The sequence below is a fragment of the Prionailurus bengalensis genome, chromosome A2 (genome assembly GCF_016509475.1).
Source record: "Prionailurus bengalensis isolate Pbe53 chromosome A2, Fcat_Pben_1.1_paternal_pri, whole genome shotgun sequence".
Taxonomy (NCBI): domain Eukaryota; kingdom Metazoa; phylum Chordata; class Mammalia; order Carnivora; family Felidae; genus Prionailurus; species Prionailurus bengalensis.
In genome coordinates, this window is record NC_057348.1 from 37,300,485 (window position 1) to 37,327,068 (window position 26,584).

Below are 26,584 nucleotides of genomic sequence, written 5' to 3' on the forward strand. Positions count from 1 at the left end.
TTCCAGGCTCTGAGCTGTCAGCACAGAGCCTGACGCAGGGCTTGAGCTCACGGACTGTGAGATCATGACCTGAGCCAAAGTCGGATGCTTAACCGACTGAGTCACCCAGGCACCCCTAAAAAAATTTTTTTAATGTCACTTATTTTTGAGAGAAAGAGACAGAGCATGAGCGGGGGAGGGGCAGAGAGAGGGGAACACCCAGAATCCAAAGCAGGCTCCAGGCTCTCAGCTGTCAGCACAGAGCCTGACGTGGGGTGCAAACCCACAAACTGGAAGATCATGACCTGAGCCGAAGTTGTATGCTTAACTGACCAACCAGGCACCCCAGAATGATGTGTAATCAACCTTCCACTTAGTAGTCTCAACGAATGACAGCCATTAACACACACAACATAAGGCACCATTTAGGGGCGGAGTCTCTCAGCTTCAGCTCCACTAACATTTGAGATGGATAATTCTTTGTTATGAGGCTGTGCTGCTCATTGCAGGATGTTTTTAGCAGCATCCCCAGTCTCCACCCATTAGATGCCAGTGGTACCCTCCACTCCCCCCCCAGTTGTCACACCCCAAAATCACTCTAGAAGTTGACAGATCCCCTCGGAGAAGGGGAGGAGGTCCCCAATGGAGAAGCCTCGATTTGAACACTGAGCCGTTAATACAGCCCTGTAGTTCCCTTGATTCCTATATTTAGATTTGCACTGCAGCCTGGCAAAATTGGTACAGTGGTTGACAGGCTACATAGTAATTAACATGGCATATGTGGTGTCACTGATCCAAGTTTAGAGCAGGTTGGGAATACAGTACTTTGTAGAAAATCATAATGTTACCAAACCTGGCAGTGTACTGATCACTTAAATACAGTGTTTCACCCCCTGTTACATCTAATTGTTACACAACCCTGTGAGATGGGTGATGTGATCACCACTCTTCAGAGGTGGCACCATGCCTCAGAGAGGTTAATATCACACAGCAGGTCAGTAACACAGGCAGGTTTTAAGCTAGTTCTCTGGCTCCTAAGCCCGCCTGTGAATGGCTGCACTACTAATGCGTAAATTTGAGCATCCATACTTGGCTAGTGAGCAACTAGGTTTTTATTTGCTTAGATCCAGTTGGAGATGACTTGAAAATTGCACTTTCTAATTGGTTTATCAGCAGGTTGACACTACCCCTCCCCCAATACTGTTATTAATATAGTATATGAACCTCCTACCACAAAGCTCTGTTCACACATAGCTAGCCCCATGGTTTTTCTGCCATAAAAGCCGTTAAGATGACATCCACAGAGTGCCTTTCTAGTTCTGTACCTGGCCCAGAGTAGGACCCTACACAAAAAACTCTCCCCAGCAAAATATTCTGGCAAGGTACATGCTGCCAGCTCCTGTTCGGCAAGTGTTGGAAAAGCAGCTATAGCAGGAAATCTTGCAGAGAAGTAGGTGGACACTTATGAGCCGTTCTGGGGACTGGAAGTAATGATGTCTGACCTCAGTGGAGTACCCGATAAGGCGTCTTGTTCTAGAGATATTAATTCATCTCCCTTCTTGGTGGGCCCCACTGTCACTCCCTGCCATTCACAGCAATCTTTTCTGGAGTTTTCAGCTCCCCCCCCCAATCCATTTCTCTCCAGGGGTCCCCAGTCTTGCTCTCTTTCTCCCCACCGACATCCTGCATGTCTCTCCATCTGTCTGTCCACCTCTCTCCCTGTATGCACATGTGTCTCTCTCTTCCTGTTTCCACCCCTACTCTGAGTCTTTGTCTCTGTCTCGTTCCCAATTTTTGTTTCTTTTGCTCCATGTCTGTCTGTCTCTGTCTCTCTCCCTCCCTTCCATGTGAGTCTGCATTTATTTGGTATATGTACACACATTTTCCTTTAGAATATGTTTAGAAAATATGTTCTTGTCCTGGAAAAGCTTATAATCAGATATCTGTTCACTGTAAATCCTTTGGTGACTTAAAGATTTTTTTTAAAGCTCTCTATGTATGTCTTGTCTATTAATTTTCCCTAACAAATCATCATAATGACACAATTGCACGTGTTGCTTACAGTTTGCATTTGAAAATATAATAGATATGATTTATATTTCTAGAGGAATGGAAATATATTTTTTTAGCTTGTTGCATTGAATTTTTAAAGCCACATCCTTAGTTTATTAGTACTCAGTAGTTCCTCAAAAATCTGAAACTCCGGAAAGATAGGAGGAATCCAGAGGGGTTATGAGATGTCATAGCAGCTTTAGAAGCTTTGATGCTCTAACTCTTTACAGTGCTGTGCTGAGAGATTTGCACCCCTTTCCTTCTGGTGTCTTAAGTTGGACAGGAGTACGACTGAGCACACACAAGGCGAGACTGACCCTAAGAAGGTGACCTACTTCAAATAAAACCACTTAGTAAAATGACAGCTAATAATCACAGTCACTTTTGATCAGGTTCTTAGCTAGAGGGGCTTGAATTGTGGTTCAAGGACATTTTAAGTTATCACAGCGCACTGTTTATATGAATCTGTATAATGGGATATATATATAGTACATTTTATATACATAACATACATCCTGCCTTCAAAAAGAAGCAAAAGACTGAGTGGAAAAGAGAGAGAGGTGTTCTGCTGATCTGTCTGTCCTCCCTGCCCTCAGGCCCCAGTCATATTAGAGCTGGATCCTTGTTTACCTGCCAGAAAGTACAGGCCTCCCCCATCTCTTTCGTTTGGGGTTTAGTTCGGGGTTCATTTCATAGAGCACATACTTAGAAGCCATGGTGGATAGATGGTCGAAGGCTACCGATGAAGGGAAACACATTTCTATCTTTATTTTGTGAGATATTTTTATCTGTATGTTAGTAGCCACTGGAGAAAATGAAAGGTGAAATCTTCAATGTCATCTTTATTGGAGCCCCTTGGTCAGTAAACATTCACTTTTCTCAGACGTGGAGTAAAACTTAGAGTGTATAGTCAAGGACAGGAAGGGCTAAATGATCAATTTCTTACACGGTGTTAATAGTTTACAGGAAGTGTTTGAATTAAGCTGGGAATGGGGAGTTACTGCAGTGGCAGAAGTGAGGTCACTTAACTGTGTCCCCAGAGTGATAGTTGAGAACTTTATTTCAGCCGGTGGGAAGAGGAAATGTCCGGGGCCCGTCTTGTGCCCAAAAACGGGCACATCAGACTCTTCCAGTGAACTCAGTACAGGAAAAGCAGCACTGGGGGCAGAAATAAGTTCACTGCTTCCAATGATTCAACTCAGAACTGGAGAAAAACCACTCGTAAGCTACGTTGAGAAGGCTAAATACTTTCCTTTTTTTTTTTTTTTTTAAAGTGTATGTTTTGTTCTTTTATTAAAGTCAGTGGGCTCCCTCTTGTGGCTTTGCGAAAGATTTCACTCTCAAGGAAAATAGCTTTTCTTTAGCAATGAGGAAACCATTTCTTTGCCAATAGAGAACACTTCTCAGTGCTTTTCCACTGCAAAAGTGCTCTTTATAGTGAAGAGAGATAAAAAGGAGAGGGACGGAAAAAATGACTTTGATGAAAAACGTGCTTTGGTGAAAAAGTCATGCCACACAGAACCCTGTTTTACGGTAATAGCCGACCTTTACTAAACATTTAGCGTATGCCCCTGGATGTGCTAGAGTGAGTTTGCCACATTATCCATTGTCTGCACGCTCAAAATGTACGTATAAGCTGGTAATATAGCCATCTTATGGGTAGGAGATTCCGCGTCCTTCCTTCTCTCAAAGGGAATGAGCTAAGGTGACCATGTCTCTGAGTGAGTGAAAAAGTAAACATGTCGTGCTTTCCTGTTTTAAAAAAATGACTTTTTGCATCCTACCGTTTCTTTTAAGTAAAGTCCGGAATCGATACGGGTTCTAGCTGAATGAGGAGCTTTTCAACAGTTTGTTTCTATCACTGTTTTTCTCTCTCTAGTTACCTGTCTCTGGAAATCTGATTGATCTTTATGGCAACCAAGGACTGCCACCCCCTGGCCTCACCATCAGCAACTCCTGTCCAGCCAACCTTCCCAACATAAAAAGGGAGCTCACAGGTAAATCCTGGCAACAGTGCCTCTTACTGGGGATTTTCTGTTGATTTCCTGACAAACACAGTTCTCAAAATTGTGACCTCCAGACTCTTGCCAATTCGTGGACATACTTTTTTTTAGGTCTATGTGGTGGTGAAAACTTTGAGCAATATTTTAAGGTGGAAGATTTATACTTGGAAATTTCCAGTATTTGAGGTACTGGGAATTGGGGCTGCTGTCACTCCATGGCATTGTTAGAACTCCATGACACCCCTCATTGTGTCTTTGGCTGCTGTCCCCTTTGGGCTGGGGGCACTAGGCAACATTTTTAATGATCAGATGTCTCTAACCCATCTGGTGTTTGTGCTAAGCCCCTAGAAGCATTTGCGTTTGAGAACCCTGGGCAGATATTTTGTTGGACATACATTCAAGCCCACAGTTGTCAGGATAGGGTAAGAATGAATTTCTTAACATCTTCAGATGCCTCCTGTTATTTTTGCTAAATCACATGCAAAAGATTTATTACATGGAGTAAAAAAATAGATTATAAAACCGAGCAATGGGTATTGTTTGTTCCTGGGGCAAGTGTGAAATTACCTATTTCACCATTTTGTTTAACGCTTTAGGGAGAGCATTTGGCCATTAAAACATGACGAAACGACATTAGAACTGGCATTCTATCATGCTGAATTTTATGGCCCTCACCTTATCCCCCTTTTTCATGTTTGGTCCTTGCATCTTGCAGGGTTACGTGAACACGCTGAAAATATGGAAAATATATTTGGTGCGAAAAATTCCTATTTGTTCAAGGGTGTCTTTTTAAAAAAAAATATTTCAGAAGATAGTGGCAAGAGAAAGACATTTGGAAAAACAAACATTGATTTGGTTTAAAAGAGATAATTAATTGGGGCACCTGGGTGGCTTAGTCCGTTAAGTGTCCGACTTTGGCTCTGGTCATGATCTCGCGGTTTGTGACTTCAGGCCCCACATCAGCTGTGTGCTGACAACTCAGAACCTGAAGCCTGCTTCGTATTCTTTCTCTCTCTCTGCCCCTCACCTACTCGTGCTCTGTCTCTCTCTACTATAAATAAACATTAAATTTTTTTTAAATAAAGGATAAAACTAATTAATATTAAAACTCATTGGAAGTCAACAAAAAAGTAGGAACCCTACCAGGAAGGAACAGTGTCATGAAGTTCTTAGAAAATAATGCCGAGATCTATACTAAGTAATGATAAAATGTGGTTAGCGTGACATGATCAGAATTCTTACAACTTAAGTGCAAAGTGGGGTTTTGAATTATGTGTTTGCTTCTTCAAAAACAAAAGAAAACAACAGAGGCAACAGGTGGGCATGAGAGAAATAGGTAAGGGGTAGACGTTGATTTTTTAAAGAAAGTAAGCAGATATAATGAAGTATACACTTCCAGAATCACTTTCTATCGTAGAAAATGACCATTCCAGGCAGGAAAAGGAGAAATAGACAGGAATTAGGGTTCTGAACACTGCTAGTTGGAGCAGGAGTATGATGTAGCCAAAAGCTTAGGAGTCAGTTCTGATCTACAGGGAAAAAATTATCTTTCTTAAGTTTGGTTTTCCCACCTGTGTTAGATTCTGGTCAGGAAGCAGAGACCACATGGTGATTTGAACAGTGGAGGTTTAAAATATAGAATTGTTAACCAAACACAGGCTAGCAGCTACTTAGGATGATATGCTAAAGAAGATCCTGAGGCTGCAGGGGGTATCCAGGCTTGAGAAAGAACCTCTCCCACCCCCGCCCCCCAGGCCAAGAGTCCACCCCCTTGGGGAGGATGTGGGTGAAGCTACCAGATGTTAGAGAAGTTCACCGGATTGCCTTGGCCAAAGCTGGTCCACAGTTAGTGGGTTGAAGTTGGAAGGCAGAAAACCATGGTGTGTGGCTGGCAAACTGAAAAAAAAAGGCGGGGGGGAGGGGCTAGAAATAAAGCGAGAAAACAAAGAATAAGATAGTGAAGTGGAGGGTGTATGAATAAAAGCTGTCTGTAATGCTCATGTGAGAAACAAATAGAAAATCATTTGGATTGAACTTCCCAGTTGAAATAATTTAGCTTCTGAATTATTTATTTGTACATAATAATACATACATACATACATACATACATACATACATACTTTAGTGGCTATGAGTTATGCTAAAAAGGTTTCTATTTTGGGGTAAGATTCTGAGTTAAGGTAGTGTAATCTTTCAGATAACTCTTCTGAAAAGGAAATAACAGAGGTTCCAGAATCCCAGGATTAGTCAAAGGACTGTTTCTCTCTTGTTTTGGTTTGCTGTCCTGAAAGGTGCAAAGTAATCCCTCATCACAGAGAACTCACAAGAGTTGCTATGCAAATACATCTTTTCCAATAGAGCTGCTTCCAAATGCTTTAGTACCCTATTCCTCTGTTTGTTTTCATAAACCCAGACTAGGAAAATAGTTGCTCCTAAGGATCATAATTTCATTCCAGCAGGTTCTGTTGGAACCTGGCTCCCAGTTCTGAAAAAATGAGTCCATTTCCACCAGTCAGTTAGAGAGCCAATGTGATAGCTTCTGTACCCAGTTTTTTATGTCAATGTTACAAAGGCCTCGAAGAAATAACCTCAAAGTTCTGTTGCATGAAAAGAAAATTTCACTCCTGATAACAGAATATCAGCTGCAAATTTCCCTAGTTCTCTGGTTATTTATTTTTCCTCTTGTATGTTTGTAGTGTGTCAGACATCTTTGTTACTGGTCTTTTACCATTTTGTAGAAGCCAAGTCTTTGCATTTATTTCGTAAGTATTGCTTTGGAAAAAATGCAAGCTTTTTAAGAATGATAATTTGAAAAACCCTCTTTGGATTGTTAGAATCTGGTCGGATGAGCTTCTATATATTTAGAAAATGAGGTGTTTTGTAGTTGACATCATTGTGTGCCTTGAACCGTTCCAATTTCTAATTACTTCATTCACGTGCACAGCGTGTATTTTTCCCACAGAATCTGAAGCGAGAGCATTGGCCAAAGAGAGGCAAAAAAAGGACAATCACAACTTGAGTAAGTTGGTTTTATGTTCATGATATTTGAACATAAATTGTTTGAAATCTTACAGGGGAGGAAATTGATACGTATAGCTGTTATGAAGATATAATTTATGGAAGAAAAATTGTTTTTCAGAGAAAGTAACATATATTTTCCCCATATTTTATCTCCAATCAAATTGAATTTTCTCCAGTATTCTGAAAAGTATTTACTTTACTTGTTTATAGTAATGGTGTGTGTGTGTGTGTGTGTGTGTGTGTGTGTGTGTGTGTGTGGTGAGAGGGAGACTTGATCCCCAACTACCCAATTATAAGTGTTGCTCACACTGGAACTTATTAACAAAAGGGGATGATGGGATCACCTTCTCCAGTGAGATTTGAAAGAAAAAAAAAAAACACCTGGAGGGGAGTCAGTGGGTAAGGTACCCTCCCAAATATCTGACTTTACTTGTGACTTAAAAAAAAAAAAAGTCTCCTGCCATGTAAAAACACGTTTAATTTACTCTTGATCAAATCTTTAAGCTTTTTCCTATGAGAACTTGAGGTTTTTGTTTCATAAACAAAAGTAAAAGAGGCTGCACAGTTAAAAAGAATTTTTCATCTTTTGGCCTCCTGTCCTCTTCTTCCTGAATTCAGTTTTAAGAATGTAATAAGTTATGTATAGACACTTTGTTGTGGTAAAAATGATAGAATTAGACCCGAATTTAAAATGATAGGATAAAGCTATAATTCTCCTCTGATTCGTAAAAGTCATCATTGTTGGTTTGTTTTTCTTTTTTTTTTTTGTCCAGTTTGTTGTTGATCTTGCCAGTCTCTGCCCATGTGTTTAAGAATACACACACGTGCACATGCACACCGAGAATAAATAGTGGGCTTTTTGGTGTCTCTTTTAACATAAGCAATATCATGTTATCCATATTTGTTGCTGTTTGCTTTTTTATACTCAGCAGCCTTTCCTGAAGAACCTTTGCAGTTGTTAGTGTAGGTCTGTCTCCTTTTAAAAAACTGTTGTATAGTATTCCATAGCATGGCTGTATGAAATTGAGTGATTCTCCTACTGCTAAGTGTTGAAATTACTTCCAGCTTTTCCCTGTACTTTTTTTTTTTAGTGTTTATTCATTTTTGAGAGACAGAGAGTGACAGAGCACGAGAGGAGAAGGGGCAGAGAGAGAGGGAGACACAGAATCAGAAACAGGCTCCAGGCTCCGAGCTGTCAGCACAGAGCCCAACACGGAGCTTGAACTCACAAACTGTGAAATCATGACCTGAGCCAAAGTCGGACGCTTAACTGACTGAGCCACCCAGGTGCCCCCAGTTTTTCCCTGTTCTAAGCAATGCCACAGTGAGCATTTGCACACGCGCCACTCTGTCTGTGTACAGGGGAGTTTCTTTCTCCAGGTCAGGTACTGAGAAAAGGAATCGCTGGGTCCCAGAGGGGATGGGTTCTTTCTTTTAATAGATACTGTCCTTCCTAGTTCCCATTTCAGCTGGGAGAAGCTCTGCTCCTTTTAACCCAAAGATTGGGAGTAATATTTCTAAGATCTCCTCTGGCTTCCAAGTAATTGTACTCTAAGACATTTGTTCTTTCTATATAACTTAGAATTAAGATCATCAGGTGTTACCCAAAACTCCACCTAACTGACCTGTGGAAAACGAAGTTGGATCTTGTCAAAAACAATACCTTTATGTAGGCACCTGAACTCTCAAGTTTAGGGTTGTCAGTAAAATATAAACATGATTAGGTCATACTCTGAGGTCTATAAAAAAAAATCTTAAAATCTCATCTAACCATTATAAATGAATACTCAAGGGGTGCATGGGTGGCTCAGTTGGTTAAGCATCCGACTTTGGCTCAGGTCAAGATCTCACAGCTCCAGAGTTCGAGCCCAGCGTCAGGCTCTGCTCTCAGTGCAGAGCACACTTTAGATCCTCTGTCCCCCCTCTCTCTGTCCCTCTCCTGCTTGTGTGCATGCTCTCTCACCCTCTCTCTCAAAAATAAACATTAAAAAAAAAAAAAGAAATGAGTACTCAAGGTTAGATTGTCCATTGACATAGCTCTTCCTCTTCTAAGAACTTACCTTGTAGGGGCGCCTGGGTGGCGCAGTCGGTTAAGCGTCCGACTTCAGCCAGGTCACGATCTCACAGTCCGTGAGTTCGAGCCCCGCGTCAGGCTCTGGGCTGATGGCTCAGAGCCTGGAGCCTGTTTCCGATTCTGTGTCTCCCTCTCTCTCTGCCCCTCCCCCGTTCATGCTCTGTCTCTCTCTGTCCCAAAAATAAATAAACGTTGAAAAAAAAATTTAAAAAAAAAAAAAAAAAAAAGAACTTACCTTGTAAAAGTAGTTGCCAAAATGTGCAAAATAATACATTCATTTGTTTACTCATAACTATTTACTGAGCCCTCATTATGTCTGAGGCATTTTTCTCCAGAAGTGAACTAGACAGATAGGCTTCTCACTTATGAGCTTCCATTTGACTCAAGGGTAGACCCAATAGATGAGCAAACAAATACATTAAGGTGGTGTTTTCAGTACAGAACAAAAACCACGATAGGAGTAAAATGTATATGTGAGCACTGGCCAAAATATTCATTATACCATTGACAGAGGGAGAAATTAGACATAGTCTAAATATTCATCACTGGAGTGTTTGTAAATAAATTACAGTATATCCCTATAAAGGATACTCAGTGGCTCTTAAGAAGAATGGGGTTGGTCTTTTTTACCTGATTTACATGGATAGCCACAATATATTACTGAGTGAGAAGAGTTAAGTGGCAGATAATATACATATTATTATCTCAGTATGTAAAAAGAATACACTAACTGTGTGTGTGTGTGTGTGTGTGTGTGTGTATTCCTCATAGAACCTTCTATCATCTGCATATTTCATTTGTTTATATATATCATAACATATAATATACATTTAATATAAAACATTTTGTTTATATTATAGTGTTGTTATATTAAATTATTATGTTATGTTATCATAAATTATATATTACATAAGAAGCAAATGAATGAAATATGCAGATGGTTGAAGGTTCTATGAGGCGACAAAGTACAGGCAACAGGATAGAATGTCAGGATAGGCATGCGAGGTGGTGGTTCAGTTTTAAATAGGGTGGTCAGAGAAGGCTCATAGGTAAATCTGAGGCACTGCCTGAGGTTGGTGAGGGCAGAATCATACAGATATTTGGGGAAGGGTGTTCCACTCGGGGTGAACAGCAGTATGAAGTCCTAAAGTGGGAAGTGGATCTCGTTTGGTTGAGGAATTGCAGGAAGCCAGTGGGGCTAACGGGAGGTGGGACAGCGGTAAGTCACGACAGAAGATGTGATCAGAGAGGGAGAGGAGCAGAGCATGAGGTCACAAGGATGGGAGCCCACCAGATCCTTGAGGACCTGGCTTTTGTCTCAGTGAGGTGGGAAATGATTGGCGGGTTTTCAGCAAGGGGTTGGATGCTCTGCCTTAGGTTTTAACAGGATCCCTCTGGCTGTTGTGGTCTAAATAGACCAGAGTGGGTAGGAAGCAGTGGGTGTGGGTGACAGATGGTAGTTAGGAGAATTGCAGTAATCCTTAGGCAAGAGATGATGGTCGCTTCTCTCAGGTAACAGTGGAGGTTGAAAGTGGGCGGATTCTATAGATCTTTCGAATATAGAGCCAACAGACTTTGATGATGGATCCGATGTGGGATGTGAGAGGAAAAGAGGTGTAGAACTGATTCCAAGGTTTTCGCCTAAGTAACTAGAGGAATGGAGTTACAGTAAATGAGGTGGGAAAGGCTGTGGGTGGAGTCATTTGAGCATGGAAGAACAGGAGCTTGTGTTTGGACTCTTGGGGCTGCCCATTAGACCTCCCTGTGGAAACAACTAGTAGTTGGACATGTGAGTCTGGAGTTTCAGGGACCTATCTAAGTTGGAAATACAACGGTGGGAGTCATCAGTGTTTGTGTGGCGTAGAAAACCATGAGACGAGATGAGATCACGAGTAAGTGAATATGGATGAAGAAGAGTTCCAAGAACTGTGCCCTGGGCAGGCAGCTTGGTTAGAGAATAAAAATCATCACAAAGGATATGTAAGAAACTTAACAGTGGTCGTATCTGGATCACAGGAAACTTTTACTTCACGTTATGCATTTCAGTGCTGTTTGAATTTTTCTGATTGTTACATGCTTGGAAAAGTAAGAAAGCATGTCATGCTTTTAGTTTTGGAGGAGGTTAGCTACAAGATCAGAGGTCCAAAAATTCCTTCTTTAGAACCAGTGAGTATCAGTGTATCTGTTTTATAAAAATTTAATGGTAAGGCAGTATTTTAAATGCCTGATTTAATCATAGAAGGGATCCCTCTGCTAAGAAAAAATACAGGATGTGTTGGGAAAGTAGCGTATATCATGTACCTAAACGTATGGACTACTAGTAGGTCAAATATAAATGTGTATTAGGTTATATTATGTTTAAAGTAAAATGTTAACTTTTTAATCTGATTTATTAGACCTTAAGTTATTTGGAATTTATTTGCCTGGGTAGGTAAGTTAGAAACATTTATTAACCCATATGCTTTACTGTTTCACCCTCCCGAAAGAAGATGATAATTTAGCTACACATGCAACTGAATTGATAAAATAGGGACGCTGTTAGGATGCATGGTGTAGTCAAACAAGCTTAACTTAACTTCTAGGATGTGTTACCCAGCACTGTATCCCCTCAACGCATCTGCCTATTGAACACTTGAAATGCGCTATAGTTCAAATTGTGATGTGCTGTAAGTATAAAATACACACTGGATTTCGGGGCACCTGAGTGGCTCAGTCAGTTAAGCGTCAGACTCTTGATTTCGGCTCAGGTCATGATCTCACGGTTTGTGAGCTCGAGCCTCCCACTGGGCTCTGTGCTGGCAGTGCAGAGCCTGCTTGGGATTGTCTTTCTCCCCCTCTCTCTCTGCCCTTTGCTCATGCCCTCTCTCTCTCCAAATGAATACAACCTTTAAAAATTATAGGGGCGCCTGGGTGGCGCAGTCGGTTAAGCGTCCGACTTCAGCCAGGTCACAATCTCGCGGTCCGTGAGTTCGAGTCCCGCGTCAAGCTCTGGGCTGATGGCTCAGAGCCTGGAGCCTGTTTCCGATTCTGTGTCTCCCTCTCTCTCTGCCCCTCCCCCGTTCATGCTGTGTCTCTCTCTGTCCCCCCCCCCAAAAAAATAAACGTTGAAAAAAAATTTTTTTTTAAAAATTATAAAATAAACTCTGGATTTCAAAAATTTAGTACAAAGAAAATAATGTTAAGTATTTAGTTACAATTCATATGGCTTACATGTTGAAAGTATGGGTATATTGGGTTTAACAAGATATTCAAATTAATTTTTCCTCTTTCTTTTTACTTCTTCAGTGTGATTACTTAGAAAATTTTAAATTACGGAAGTAACTCACATTGTGTATATCTGTTGGGCAACACTGGGCCTAGGGCAGGGAGTTTTGTACGGCCGGTAGGCTAAGAATGTTTCTTTTTTTTTTTTTTTTTAATTTTTTTTTTTAACGTTTATTTATTTTTGAGACAGAGAGAGACAGAGCATGAACGGGGGAGGGTCAGAGAGAGGGAGACACAGAATCTGAAACAGGCTCCAGGCTCTGAGCTGTCAGCACAGAGCCCGACGCGGGGCTTGAACTCACAGACTGCGAGATCATGACCTGAGCCGAAGTCGGCGGCTTAACCGACTGAGCCACCCAGACGCCCCTAAGAATGTTTCTTATGTTTCTAAATGGTTAAAAAAATCAAAAGAGGAATGTTTTGTGATATGTGAGAATTATATAAAATCCAACTTCTGGCATCCAGCGCTTCTTGTTAGTCAACTGGCATTGCAAAAAAAAAAAAAAAAAAAAAAAAAAAAAAAAAAAAAAAAAAAAAAAAATATATATATATATATATATATATATATATATATATATATATATCCAGTTAATATTGTCACATTTTGAACGTTGTCAATAAACAAAAGGAACTTATCTTCTCTTTCATTACATAAGTATCTACATAACATCCTCAGTTTTGCCAGTTTGGCCCTCAAAGCCTGAAGTCCTCATTATCTGGCCCTGTAGAAAATGTTGGTTGCCCCTAGTCTGAATGGTCAGGGTTGAGTTCAGGCTGTTTTCGCTTGCTCCTGGGTACCCTTGTCAAGTCCCTAATATCCCCCAAAGTAGTTTTGTCATTTATCATTGAGGAGACTTAACTCCAGTGTCAGGGTGTTATAGAATCAAAGGAGAAATTACAGTCTCATCACCTTGTAAATGATGAAGTTCTGTACAAAGGTAACTCATTTGTTTGGAAGCACTTGAACCTCAGTCCCAAAACCATGATAGTATCTGGAAACCCAGATCCGGAAACACAGCCTTGGGCTGGCCAGGCTAATGCATACATGGCTTTAACAAGATATGCTACATGTGTATGTGGTGCTGTTACTGACAGTCCCTTCCTGTCCTCTTTTCTTGAAGTTGAAAGAAGAAGACGATTTAACATAAATGATCGCATTAAAGAACTAGGTACTTTGATTCCCAAGTCCAATGATCCGTGAGTACAATTCCATGTTAATCTGCATTGTATATTTTTGGGGACCTTAATGCTTATTCATATGTTGCAGAAAGGGCACAGTTCTAAAAACCAGAGTCAGGAAGCAGCCCCCTGAACCATTGGTTCCACGTTTGGTATAGTTATCCCTTTCCTTGTTAGTCTGGCCAAACTAAAATTTTGAGAGAAATGAACTGAATTGTATTAAAGGGTTATTGGGCATAAGGTCTTCAGCTTTGGATACTAGGAGGTGGCTTTCTGAAATCTGAGACTCCTTGGCAAATGATCACCAAGCTGTTGGAAGAATTCTCTTTAATGGTTGCAGGATAGAGATTTCAGTAGCTGTTCAAGCAAGAGCTGTTGACCATTTGCTGGAGAGCTCAACAGTATCTGTGGGCTGGTATAGGAGACTCCACGTCTAACACTCAACAGCCATAAGGTCAAAAAAAATTTTTTTTTAACTTGCATGCCCTTTATATGCTTTACCGATCTAGAAAAAAATAATTTTTTAAAATTCTTTCAAGTACTGGTCAGCAGATTTGGATTTCAGCTTCCAGTCTCTGCCCACCTTCCCACCCGCACCGCCCCCCTCCCCGTTTCAGATGGAGAACAGTTGTAAAGATAATTTTCCTACTGTGTCAGCAAGTAGGACAACAAGTACACAATTTTTATCTACTAGAGAGTGACCCGTTTGATGTAAGAGGCAGGAGGATATATACGTTTTAATGACCCCCAGTGGCGTTGTCTGAAATTAGCCTTTGAATAGAACCTTTTAGCTACCTAATAAAATGTAAAGATGAAATCAAGCATTATTCATGCAAGCCTTATTAAATTTGCTATTCACGTTATTGTCAGGGAATTTGTGACAAAATAAAATAAAATCATGGCCCATTGTAAGGTGGCTTTGATGAATGTTCAAGCACAATTTCCATCATCCACATTTTGCTTTGCCAGGTTTCAAGGAAAAGCCATTTTGAAACTCACAACATTCAAATTCTCAGTTCTGCCGCACAAATTTATCCTACTAAGGGGCTGCGACCTTCATTTCCTATAGTCAGTCTTGCATGATAGTTGAAATTGAATTCCCATTTTCCTGTTCTTTATCAGCGTTCACTTTTTAGCATATTCTTTTAAACTGTAGCATGTGAATCTCTTTAGCAACATTATGAAATTATGGGGCTGCAGTGAAAGCCTCTATTTGCATATCTTCTTTCTCTATTGTATTAGAATACTTACGTGTTTATAATCTGAACTGATAATGATCTTTAATTGTAGGCATTGTTTTAAGATAAATGGACTATAATCTCTAATGGGAGTTTTTCCCTACCAGGTTTCTGGAACAGGCTCTGGGGCTGCTACAGAGACACCATCTAGTGAACCAGGGTCTTAGCCCCACACGCTTTCCTCCCCTATAGCAGATCTGCTTTCGCTGACTTATATATTGGGAATCTTTATACAGTTCTGTGTGGAAAAAGGGTTGCTCTCATCCCAAGAAAAAAAAAGTTTGAAAACCCTTCCTTTAAGCCTAAAAGCCTGATTCGTTGGATGTCACAAGGAAGCAAAACCTGAGATAATTGGTTGAAATAGTCACTTCTTAAAAACTGAGTCTCTGCTCACGTGTTTCAACGTGGGTTTTTCAACCTACTGGTCTAGTTGAGGCATCTTTCATTATGGTTACATCCCTCTCTGGCTGCTCAAGTGTTGGTTACTTTGACCTCAGCCCTGAATATTAAGCAAGTCTGTGCTCCCTCTATCTCAGCACACCTCCCTGGGTAGCCATCTTTGGTGCTCAGACCCCAGGGATAAACCTCAGGGAATTCTCCAGGGGCCATAAGTCTGCCTCTCGTGGGAGAACTTCTGTTTTGTTCTTCATCTAATCCATATGAGGATCAATTACTTGGTGGCTTGTTTTAATGGCTCTCCATTCACACATCCCAGCAGATACTTCAGTCTGCCTTGAGCAGCTATAGATTATGGGGTAGGAGAGTTTTCATACATTAAGTCGTTTTTTTTTTTTTTTTTTCATTGTCCTCGTCATCATCATCATGAACACTGTGAAAGAGCTCTGATTAATTTAAAGTACTACAGAAATATCATTTATGTAATTATAATTTCATTCTTAATTATTTTTCTGAGAGTGCTCTAAATTTTTCAGCTCACTTTTACCTACATTTTAATGGTGTTCTTAATTTCCTTATATATGAGTGCATTACAGCTACAGTGATTAAAAACTGAAAGGCACCAAGCTCAGGCTGCCCGGGTTTGAATTCCAAAACAGTCCCTTACTGGATATGTGATCTTGGGGAAGATGCTTCAATTCTTGTACTTGATTTTCCTCGTCTGTTAAAAAAAAAAAAAAGGCGGGGTGGGTGGGGGGGTTGGATCAGAATATTCCTACCTAGTCTGCTTGTTCTAAGACCTCAGCCATGTAAGAAGAACGATATTGTGGTTTAGTGCATGGAAGTCTGGAGCCAGATTCTCTAGGCTTTCTGGCTCTACTGTGTGACCTAGCTGTATGACCTTGGGCCCTTTACCTCTCTGTGCCTTTTTTACCCAATCCATAAAATGGGGATAATATCAGTGCCTAGCCATTGAGGTAGTTACGATGAAATGAGCTGTAAAACACCTTAAAATGTACCCCCATAGTAAAAGGTATTTAAAGGTAGCCATGATAATTCTCATGTTGAGCCCTTACCACAATGCCTGCTCCATCATTTGAATCGCATTCTAAACTTTTCATAGCACCTTCAGGTAACAAGCTTCCTTATATTCTAGTAACATACCTGTGAGGCTGCTCATACGTGTGTAGTATCACCATTTTATAGATGTAGAAACTGGGACACAGAGAGAGGTTAGATAACTTGTCCATGAATATTCATGAGAAAATCCAAGGATACATCTTTTATGCTTCACACAGTCAAGTAGTAGGATCTCATGGAATTTTTTTTTTAACTGTAGCTTATTCTGTCTGTCTGAATGAGTTAACATTGGTAGTCCTAGAAACCTTTAACTATTTAATATAGTTTTTAAGAATACTGATTATTGTAATCAACAGACCTAAATCTAAGTCCTGGCTATACCCGATAGTAATTCTGTGACCAAGGGCAAGAGTGAAGAGTGTCTTGTTTCAACACGTGCACAACGACCCTCCCATTCAAGGCACTTGTTTGGGTTAAGATCATGTATAAGAAGTGGGTGGACAGCATCTGGCACATGGCAAGCACTTGATGAATGACAGCTGTCATCAGCTTGCCGTTGTTACCAGGCCTTTAGAGATGGAGTGCACTGCATCATGGATCCTCAGTGTGCCTCCAGTCCTGAGAAAGGCTGCTCTCTTCTGTCTTGGTTACAGAGACATGCGCTGGAACAAGGGAACCATTTTGAAAGCCTCTGTGGACTATATTCGAAAGTTGCAACGAGAACAGCAACGTGCAAAGGAACTTGAAACCCGACAGAAGAAACTGGAGCATGCCAACCGGCACCTGTTGCTCAGGATACAGGTACGGGCACGTATGAAGTGCCACCGACTTGGAGGTTGGGAGGGGAGGCTGTCTAACAAGCCATGGGGGACTTGACGTACATGATCCTCGTACAGTAGGTAGTCGTTATTCGTGGATTCCCAATTTGCAAATTTGCCTACTCGTTAAAAATTTGCTGTAACTCCAAGATCCACGTTTGGGGTGCCTTCATGGTTATTGATGGATATGGTCAGAGGGGCAGATTTGAGTTAAGGTTGAACAAGGCATTGACCTGCTGTCTTCTTTCAGCTCACACTATACACAAGCATCCTTTTTGTGGTCCTTAGTCCCATGCTTTTTTCACATTTTTGTGGGTTTCATGGGTGAATTTTGCTGCTTAAAACGGCCCCCAAGTGTAGTGCTGAAGTTGTCTGGTGTCCAAAGCACGAGAAGGCCGTGCTGTGTCTTATGGAGATAAGTTTCCTTCATATGTGACTTGCAGCGCTGTTGGCTGTGAGTTTGATGTTAATGCATCAATGTTATATATTAAATAAGGTCTCTTTAAACCTAAAATAAGGTTGCATTATGGATCAGTTGATGAAAATGTTGTGGATGGACACTCACAGAAACCTAACCCCGTATTTCCTCTGGGAATAATCATTTGGTATCTACTAAATCAGGGTTCAGAGTGACTTCATAGAACGTGACTGTCTTAGTCTGTTTGGGCTGCTGTAACAAAAATACTATAGACTGGGTGACTTTCACAGCAAAGGTTATTTCTCAAAATTCTGGAGACTCAGAGTCCAAGATCAAGGTGCAGGTAGATTCGGTGTCTGATGACAGCCCACTTTCTGTTTCATAGGCCGCTGTAGTCTGTAGTATCACTGGGTGCTAACAGGCAGTGGAGGGAGGAAACTCTCTGGTGTCTCTTTTATAAGGGCACAAATCCCATTCATGAGGACTCCACCCTCATGACCTAATCACAGTCCAAAGCCCTACCTCCAGACATATCACATTAGGGATTAGATGTCAACAAATGAGTTTTCGGGAGGGGAGGGATGCATTCAGTCTACTGCAATAGTTACCTCAAATAATGAGAACTGAGCATGGTTGTTGAATATGTAGTCTATGGTCAAAGCCCATGTTTGCAGGGAACTTGAGGACATCCAGAAGATCTTATCCTCAAGATACAAATTTTAGAAATAGTTACAGATAGGGAAGTTATACTATATGTGTCTGTAACTTACACTATTCGTTCTTAGAGGGAGAAATACTAATTTTAATGAAGAGTGGAATTCATCTGTCATTCTGTGTATTGACTGTATGTACAAGTGTGAAGTGTGAGATGGGACAGTCTTTCTGTAGTATCAGCTCTTGGTACTTCTCTTAGGCCCTTGGTCTCTCATGCTGAGTATAAACATAGCTTCCTCTGAAACTGTCTTGAAGAAGAGAAAGAACAACGGGCTCTGCCAATGACCAAAGGAGTTTGCAGGAGTGATTCTCATTTACCTGCTGACTCTGCGTGCAGGCCCCCAGTAAGAAGCAATTAACAGAACACATTCTTCTTGAGTAGATGGACCCGCCTTTTACCATTTTTTCAGGTGCCCAGTGCAACTTTTTGTGGAACACCAAAGCACAGCCTGACCCTTCAGACAGCGTTGTGTTTCAGCTGGTGGTGTTAATCCTGGACACTGAACCGCTTTAACAGAGTAATTCATTTATAGTAATAGTCTCCGATCTTTTGAATGCCCCACAGCACTGTTGACATTTCCATGAATGTCACTTCTTTCATTTCAGCCCTGGGTCGGGGTGGCAGAAGACGATTCTCCTCTAGGGGGTGCATTTTAGAATGTCCGTAGTGCAGTAGAGATTGCTTGTCATTTGAAGATACCTTTTTTTATGATCTTTTTTTTTGGTTTTTGTTTGCTTCATGTTCCATCTCTTCAGTTTGTAGCCATACGTCTTTTTCTCTTGAACTTAACATTCCCATTTATAAAAACAGCTCCTCCTAATGTGTTATTTCCTTCTAGAAAGGTTAAAACACAGGAACTGTTTTGAAAGAGAGGCTAGGTTTTGTTTTAAGCTTCCCAACATGTCTCTTCATGTAGAATGGAATATTGTGAAATGTGTGGATTGGAAATTCCACAGTGATGATGTCTTGGGTTTCTTCCAGTGACCCTGTGAGGCAGCCTTTCGAACTTTTGCCTATCACGGAAAACGTTATTAATTAGGAAAGCACCGCCATGCAGTGAGCCTGAGGTCTCCAGATGAGATTTATCACATTATTTAGAAATCTAAGTAACGCTTTAATCAGCTGATAAACATTTTTAATTAAACAACAAAAGATCAGAGTAAGATGTTTGCCTCTTTTAATCCAGCTGTTTTTTTTTTTTTTTTTTTAAAGATGATCTTCATGTGTGGGGAGCTGTTCTTATTAGCATGTTGGTGTAGATTTACAATAGTGCTTGTTTTCAGCTTGGGCCTAAGGGCTTCCTTTCATTTTTACTCTAAGTGATGCATGCAGAAATTTTCACAGAAGAAAGAGCTTGAAGCCTTCGTATCATTGGAACTGTAATTTTATTAAAGAGCCCAAGGCTTTAAAATGATGCCTGGAGAGACTCGTGTTTCTGGAGATTGTGCACAGGAACATGCACATACTTGGGTGACATCTCAGGCTCCCATCTCTTATTTGTCATGCATCCAGAGAACGATCTTGCAAATTGAATGATCTTGACTACAGACTGAACGTGACTTTTCAGGAACATGTGTTTCGAGGCTCGTGGGCAGAGATTGGATGGCCGGGCCACGTTGGAGGCTATTCTTCCCTCCTTCATGAGGCAAGGTGACTTGCTTCAGATTTATTTTCTGTCAGTATCACGTTCGGGTACACGGCAAGCTTAGAAAGGATCGCCTCGGCATGTAGAAGTAGAATGCTCATTGAGAGTCAGTTGGGTTCATCCTAAGAGGGTCCAGGGAAAATCACTAAGAATGGAAAGAGCTTTCTTGGGAGGCATTTTGAGGTAAGGAACCAGGGGAGGCGAGGCTGTGACACTTAGGAAGTGCGTCAGTCTGCTCAGGCTGCCATAACAAATACCACAGGCAGGGCGGCTTAAACACCACAAAGAAACATAGCCTCTCAGGGTTCTGGAGGCTAGAAAGCCAAGGTCAGAATGTGGGCAGAGTTGGTTTTTCTGTACTTCTCTTAGAGGCTGCCTTTTCCTTGTGTTTTCCCTGGGTATGTCTCTGTGTCCGAATCTCTTCTTCTTAGGAGGACATTGGTCCTTTTGGATGTTGGACTAGAACCCACCCACAGGACCTCATTTAATTTAATTACCTCTTTAAAAAAAGCATCTCCAGGGTCACCGGGGTGGCTCACTTGGTTAAGCATCCGACTTCAGGTCAGGTCATGATCTCACAGTTCATGGGTTCAAGCCCAACATTGGGCTCTGTGCTGACCATGTGGAGCCTACTTTGGATCCTCTGTCTCCCTCTCTCTCTTCCCCTCCCCTGCTCTTCTCTCTCTCTCTCTCTCTCTCTCTCTCTCTCTCTCTCTCTCACTCTCTGAAAAATAAATAAACATTAAAACAAAAACAGTATCTCCAAGTCACATTCTGAGGGGTTGGGGTTAGCGCTTGAACTTATGAGTTTTTCAGTTCATCCCATAATGGGAAGGATGTGAAGAAAGTGTAGAAAGAGATTATTCACCCTCCCTATAAGAACTTTCTTTTGGGATAAAAACAAACAAACGAACAACAGCAAACAAACAAACAAACAAACAACAACAAAAAAAACAAGCGAAAACTTCCCTTGGCCTTGGTAAGATGAATTAAGTGATGTTTCTCAAACCTAAGTTGCTTGTGTAGAACTTTTGTCACTACTACCCAGACTTTATCAGCTCATGGTACCCTTAGTACCTTGGTAATTTTTCACTGCGTCCTAGACCAAAGAAATATGGACCATTTGTTTGCTAGGTCCAAACAGCTCATTGAATATTTAGGTCCTACCAACTTAGCAGCCATTGGAAATTATAAAACCTATAAACTGAAAGCAAAACACTAGCATTTTTATTTTATTTTTAAATAACCACATTACCTACTAATGGGATACATGTGTCTATTGGCCACCACACAGCTTCTTCGGTCTTGGAATCCGATTGGACAGTGCCACCCTCATGTCTCACTCCTTGATTTTCAAGCAATTCTTCCTTTTTTGTTCTATCGCAGCAACCGTGGAAGACTTGGCTTTGCAGTGATTATGATGTGATGGAAAAGAGTGTAGCGCCACCTAATGCTGAAACTGTGAACTGTCTTGAATTTGGTAGTTCTCAGAGTAGTGCACTATTTCCCTGGGTATTAAAAAAAAATGTTTTTAATGTTTATTTATTTTTGAGAGAGAGAGAGAGATAGAGAAAGAGAGAGATAGAGAGTAAGGGAGGGACAGAGAGAGACACACACAGAGAATCAGAAGCAGGCTTCAGGAGCTGAGCTGTCAGCACAGAGCCCGACGCAGGGCTCGAACTCACAGACCACAAGATCATGTCCTTAGCCAAAGTCAGACACTTAACTGACTGAGCCACACAGGCGCCCCTCCCTGGGTATTTAAAAATGTGTTAGTGTCCTGGATGTGTGTGCACAGTGGAGGGACCCCAGAACTGTATTATTTACCAAATGTTTTCCTTTAATCTCACATTTTGAAATTTTATTTTCATGTTTATTTTTATTTTCATGTTTTTAAAAATTTATCTTCATGAATATTGATATCTCAGTCTCTCTATCATTAATAGATAATGAAATGCATATACCACCTAAAAATCATGTCCTTATATGATCCGTGGTTCCTATACTCTTAAGAAATAGTATTTATTAATTTAATGTTTTTTGACATTTATTCAGTTTTGAGAGACATAGAGTGACCGGGGGAGGGGCAGAGAGAGAGGGAGACATAGAATCCAAAGCAGGCTCCAAGCTCTGAGCTGTCAGCACAGAGCCCAACATGGGGCTCCAACCCACGAACCATGAGATCATGACCTGAGCTGAAGTCAGATGCTTAACCGACTAAGCCACCCAGGCACCCCAGCATTTAATTTAAAAGAACAAAATAATTGTTTTCATAATGTATTGGGTTTTTTTTTCCCTCTAAATGTCTGATTCTTTTTTAATACTTTACTTTTTAGAGAAGTTTTATTTATATTTTTTTTAATTTTTTTTAATGTTTATTTATTTTTGAGACAGAGAGAGACAGAGCATGAGTGGAGGAGGGTAGAAAGAGAGAGGAAGACATAGAATCCGAAACAGGCTCCAGGCTCTGAGCTGTCAGCACAGAGCCCGACGTGGGGCTCGAACCCATGAGCTGTGCGGTCATGACCTGAGCTGAAGTCGGACACCCAACCAACTGAGCCACCCAGGTGCCCCTAGAGAAGTTTTAGGTGCACAGGAAAATTGAGAAGGCAAAGAGATTCCCCATGTACTTCTTGCTCTCCCACATGTACAGCCTCTGGAGCTGTCACATCCCCCGTCAGAGTGGTACATTCACTGTCACTGATGGACCTATACTGCACAACGCTGCCCCCCAAAGTCCCCCTTTACACTAACGTTCACTGTCGGTGTTGTACATCCTATGAGTTGGAGCAAATGCAGAATGACCTGTATGCCTCATTATAGTATCCTATACAGTGGTTTCACTGCCTAAAATCCTTTATACTCCCCCTTTTTAAGCATCTGATTGTTTGCTTTTATTTTAGGAACTTGAAATGCAGGCTCGAGCTCATGGACTTTCGCTCATCCCATCCACGGGCCTCTGCTCTCCAGATTTGGTGAATCGGATCATCAAACAAGAACCCGCTCTTGAGAACTGCAGCCAAGACCTCCTTCAGCACCACGCAGACCTCCCTTGTACGACGACACTCGATCTCACAGATGGCACCATCACCTTCAACAACAACCTTGGAGCCGGGACCGAAGGCAACCAGGCCTATAGCGTCCCCACGAAAATGGGATCCAAACTGGAAGACATCCTGATGGATGACACTCTTTCTCCCGTTGGCGTAACTGACCCACTCCTTTCGTCGGTGTCTCCTGGAGCCTCCAAAGCCAGCAGCCGAAGGAGCAGCATGAGCATGGAAGAAACCGAGCATGCTTGTTAGCAGGCCCTCCCTGCTCTGCGCTGTCCAAAACTGCTTCCTTTCTTGATTCGTAGGTTTCATAATTTACCTGAAGGGGTTTTCTTGATAATTTTCCTTTAATATGAAAAAATTTTTTTTCATGCTTTATCAATAGCCCAGGATATATTTTATTTTTAGAATTTTGTGAAACGGACTTGTATATTCTATTTTACAACTACAAATGCCTCCAAAGTATTGTACGATAAGTGTGCAGTATCTGTGAACTGAATTCACCCCGGACTCTAGCTTTCTGAGCAAGAGGATTTTTGCATCAGAGAAATTTCTGTCCATTTTTATCCAGGGGAGACTTGGTTTGAGATTTTTATGCCTGTGACATCTTTGGAAATTAAGTGTCAAGTTTAATCGAAAGAATGTAAACCAACCAAATAAAAGAAACCCAGAGAGAAAGAGATTGAGGAAAGAGAAGAAGAAAAGAAATCCACACTAACCCTTTTTTTAATTTGTAAATGTATTGATTCATTGGTACTGCCTTAAAGATCCAGTACCGTTCTAACGCCATTTAGTCTTTCTGCTGCGAACTATTTAAGGCAATACAATATTCTGTAAAAGAAAAAAAAAGTGCAACCAATTTTGTGAGGATTGTCTGGTTAGAAAATGTAACTGCTCTGCCATACTTAGGTGCAAGTGAAATTGAAGGGTTAGAGACCAAGGATCTGAAACATGGGGTCTCATCTTGCTGTCCTTCACTCTCTGCTCTGATTACAGTTACCCTCATCCATGAGTGTGATTCTGTTTTCCCTAACCTGTATTTTATTTTGAAAAGGAAATGCATGTCCTCTCAAAGGAACATATTGAGGAGCCCTGAAAGTTGTCCTATTTGTTTTTCCCCCTCCCCTCTTCAATTTCACTTTTTATAAGAAAACCAAACTGGGCACATTTCTAATCAGCTTTCCTATTTTTATTTTTAAATTATGTTTTCCTGTTCATTTGATTTGTACAGATTCTTTATTATCATCGTTCTTTTCCATATGTTTGTATTAATTTGTAAGAGTATGCATCTTAAAATGGCAAGGTTTCAATATTTTTACAACTCACTCGTGGTTTTCCGCATCCTTTGTACACACGTGAAAGAAAACTTTTATGCAAGGTCTTGTGTTTCAAGAGAGCTTTGCGAATATTTTGTATATGACAGTCTCACTCAGAACTGTTTTTTCCACACATTTAAGGTGTAGTATTAATAGGTGAAAACCAGCTTTCTAGAGAGAATAAACTTGCATATTTATTTTTAGTGATATAAAAGTAGCAATATTCTTGGAGACTGATAACCATAGCGTTAATACGCCCATTGTAGTCACTTAAATTGGGGTTCATTTCAGCAAACTTGCTGAATTTTCTTGAAGGAGCGAAATACTGTGTTGGCAAATTACTGTTACTTGATAACAGTGTTTTAACAAGCAGCGACGTTGTAAGTTAGTCTCAGTGCATTATCCCATGTAGTCCTATGCAATAATAGTATAGTGTTACATGTAATCTATCTGGCCTACGTGTTTTATACAGCTGACATACGGTGTTAAGAGCCAGGCTGTTGAATGGAATTTCTCAGTAGCAGCCTACAACTGAATAGCAAGGGGCATAAAGCATATCCATTCAGAATGAAGTGCCTTAAATATAGCAGTAGTCTTTTTTGGACTAGCACTGACTGAACTGTAATATAGGAGACAGTTTCAAGATGGTATCTATAGTCAAGAGGATCATGGAGCATGGTGCCTATGTAGACAATATAAGAGCTTCCAATTTTCCTTCAGATATTTTTAATATTAAATATATTTTAGTGACAGAGTGCCAACCTCTTTCATCAGGAAACCTTATTCAGGAGGGTTTTTTTTTTTTTTTTTTTTTTTTAAAGAAAACGAGTTTAAATATCAACTCTGAATTGGTGGATGGGTATTGGATGGTTCAAAGCGAAGGTGTGATTGTCAGGTGTTTGAATGGATGGCTTCCATGAAAATAATCGACTGCATAGTTCCCATGCACGTCGGGCAACGAGAATCCTTGGAGACATTGATGATGCTATCAGTTTTATAGCTTTATTACTTAAGGGGGTAGGGAAAATTAATTCCCATTCTTTCAGTCCCCTTAATTGTATAGCTCTTTTCCTAGAATAGTGATGCAGATTTGCATGAACAGCTAACTGTACCATAGTGTTCATTGATACAATCATAGCATTGTCTGGTTTTCTCTTCATATCTCTATGGGGGGAGGGGAGCCGGGTGAAGAAGTCAAAGATCGCGATGGTATGATGCTTCTTTTCTTTAGCTGATTTTGAGGGTTCTTAAAAAATGGTGCAAGGTTGCGTAGCCCCTGGCCCAGGGAAGGTGACCAGGGCCAAGTGACCTCATAGAAAGCTCTGTTGAGAGGAAGCATGGCATCTTGTACCACTGTCCTGACTTTCGCAACTCCTGAGCTCACTGTTGCCTGCTTCCCCATCCCCCTCTTCTTAAGAGACAATTTCTGGGATTGGCGGGTGAGTAAGCCCAGGAGAATGCTGCAGCCTCGGGGGTGGTTTTATTTCTTTCTTTTTTGCCAAATCAAGTGTGGATTTGTTGTAGGGACTAGTTAAGCCAAGAAGCGGTGGTTTGGGGTCGCCGTTTGTGACGAGAGAATGATCCACACCACTCCCCCCATCCCCGAGAGCAGACTGGTGCCTCGGGGTTGGGCCTCCATGTGGAGGGACCAAAATGCCAAACTTGCCCACCTGCCTCTGGGTAAGGCAACGGAAACACCAAACCTTTTGACTTTGCCAAAAACCCTACAACCAACCTGGTCATACATAGGATGACAAAGTTCTTTCTGGTTGTTTTTTAAATAATAAAGCAATAAGAACAAATAAAATACATAGGAAGTTAAGAGATATAAAATAAAGCACAAAGGAATGCACTTATTAATATTTTTTAAAAATGCACTGGGGAAAAGTTGGTGTTGATAACAGTATATTAAAAAAACCCTATGTCTTGAAAAAATGACAAATGACTGTCTCTTGCGGACGCTTGGTACTGTAATGTTAATAATATAGTCACCTGCTGTTGGATGCAGCAATAATTTCTGTATGGTCCATAGCACTGTATATTATGGATCGATATTAATGTATCCGATGAAATAATTGAACTGTTGTTCTTGATAGCCTCATTAAAGCATTTGGTTTTTCACATAGTGGTGGCCAGTTTTTTTAGTTAATTGACAATCTTGAATATTGCTTGCCTTATCAGGAATGGTAGCACACGCTTTCTTCTGATTTTACGAATAACAAATTGCATGAGAAATTTTAAAATGCCAGTAAGTACTTTTTTGGTTTTAAATGCCATTCTAAGATATTACTTTTTGGTTTTAAACATTTTTTGATTATGACTTGCACTCAGAT

General features: G+C 40.8%; 1 protein-coding gene across 6 annotated transcripts in view; it reads left to right on the top strand.

Moving 5' to 3' along the window:
- MITF (melanocyte inducing transcription factor) overlaps positions 1-26,376 on the top strand; it is a 225,243-nt gene extending 198,867 nt beyond the window's left edge. For 3 of the 6 annotated variants that reach the window (XM_043587920.1, XM_043587922.1, XM_043587924.1), the window contains 5 exons: positions 3,911-4,028; positions 6,997-7,053; positions 13,515-13,590; positions 16,940-17,087; positions 22,786-26,376. In XM_043587920.1, the coding sequence (XP_043443855.1) occupies positions 3,911-4,028; positions 6,997-7,053; positions 13,515-13,590; positions 16,940-17,087; positions 22,786-23,187 (801 nt within the window). In that variant the 3' untranslated portion in view covers positions 23,188-26,376. Of the gene's footprint in view, positions 1-3,910; positions 4,029-6,978; positions 7,054-13,514; positions 13,591-16,939; positions 17,088-22,785 lie in introns of all 6 variants that reach the window. The other 3 variants (XM_043587919.1, XM_043587921.1, XM_043587923.1) reach the window with 1 other exon arrangement.
- The last annotated feature ends 208 nt before the right edge of the window (positions 26,377-26,584 follow it).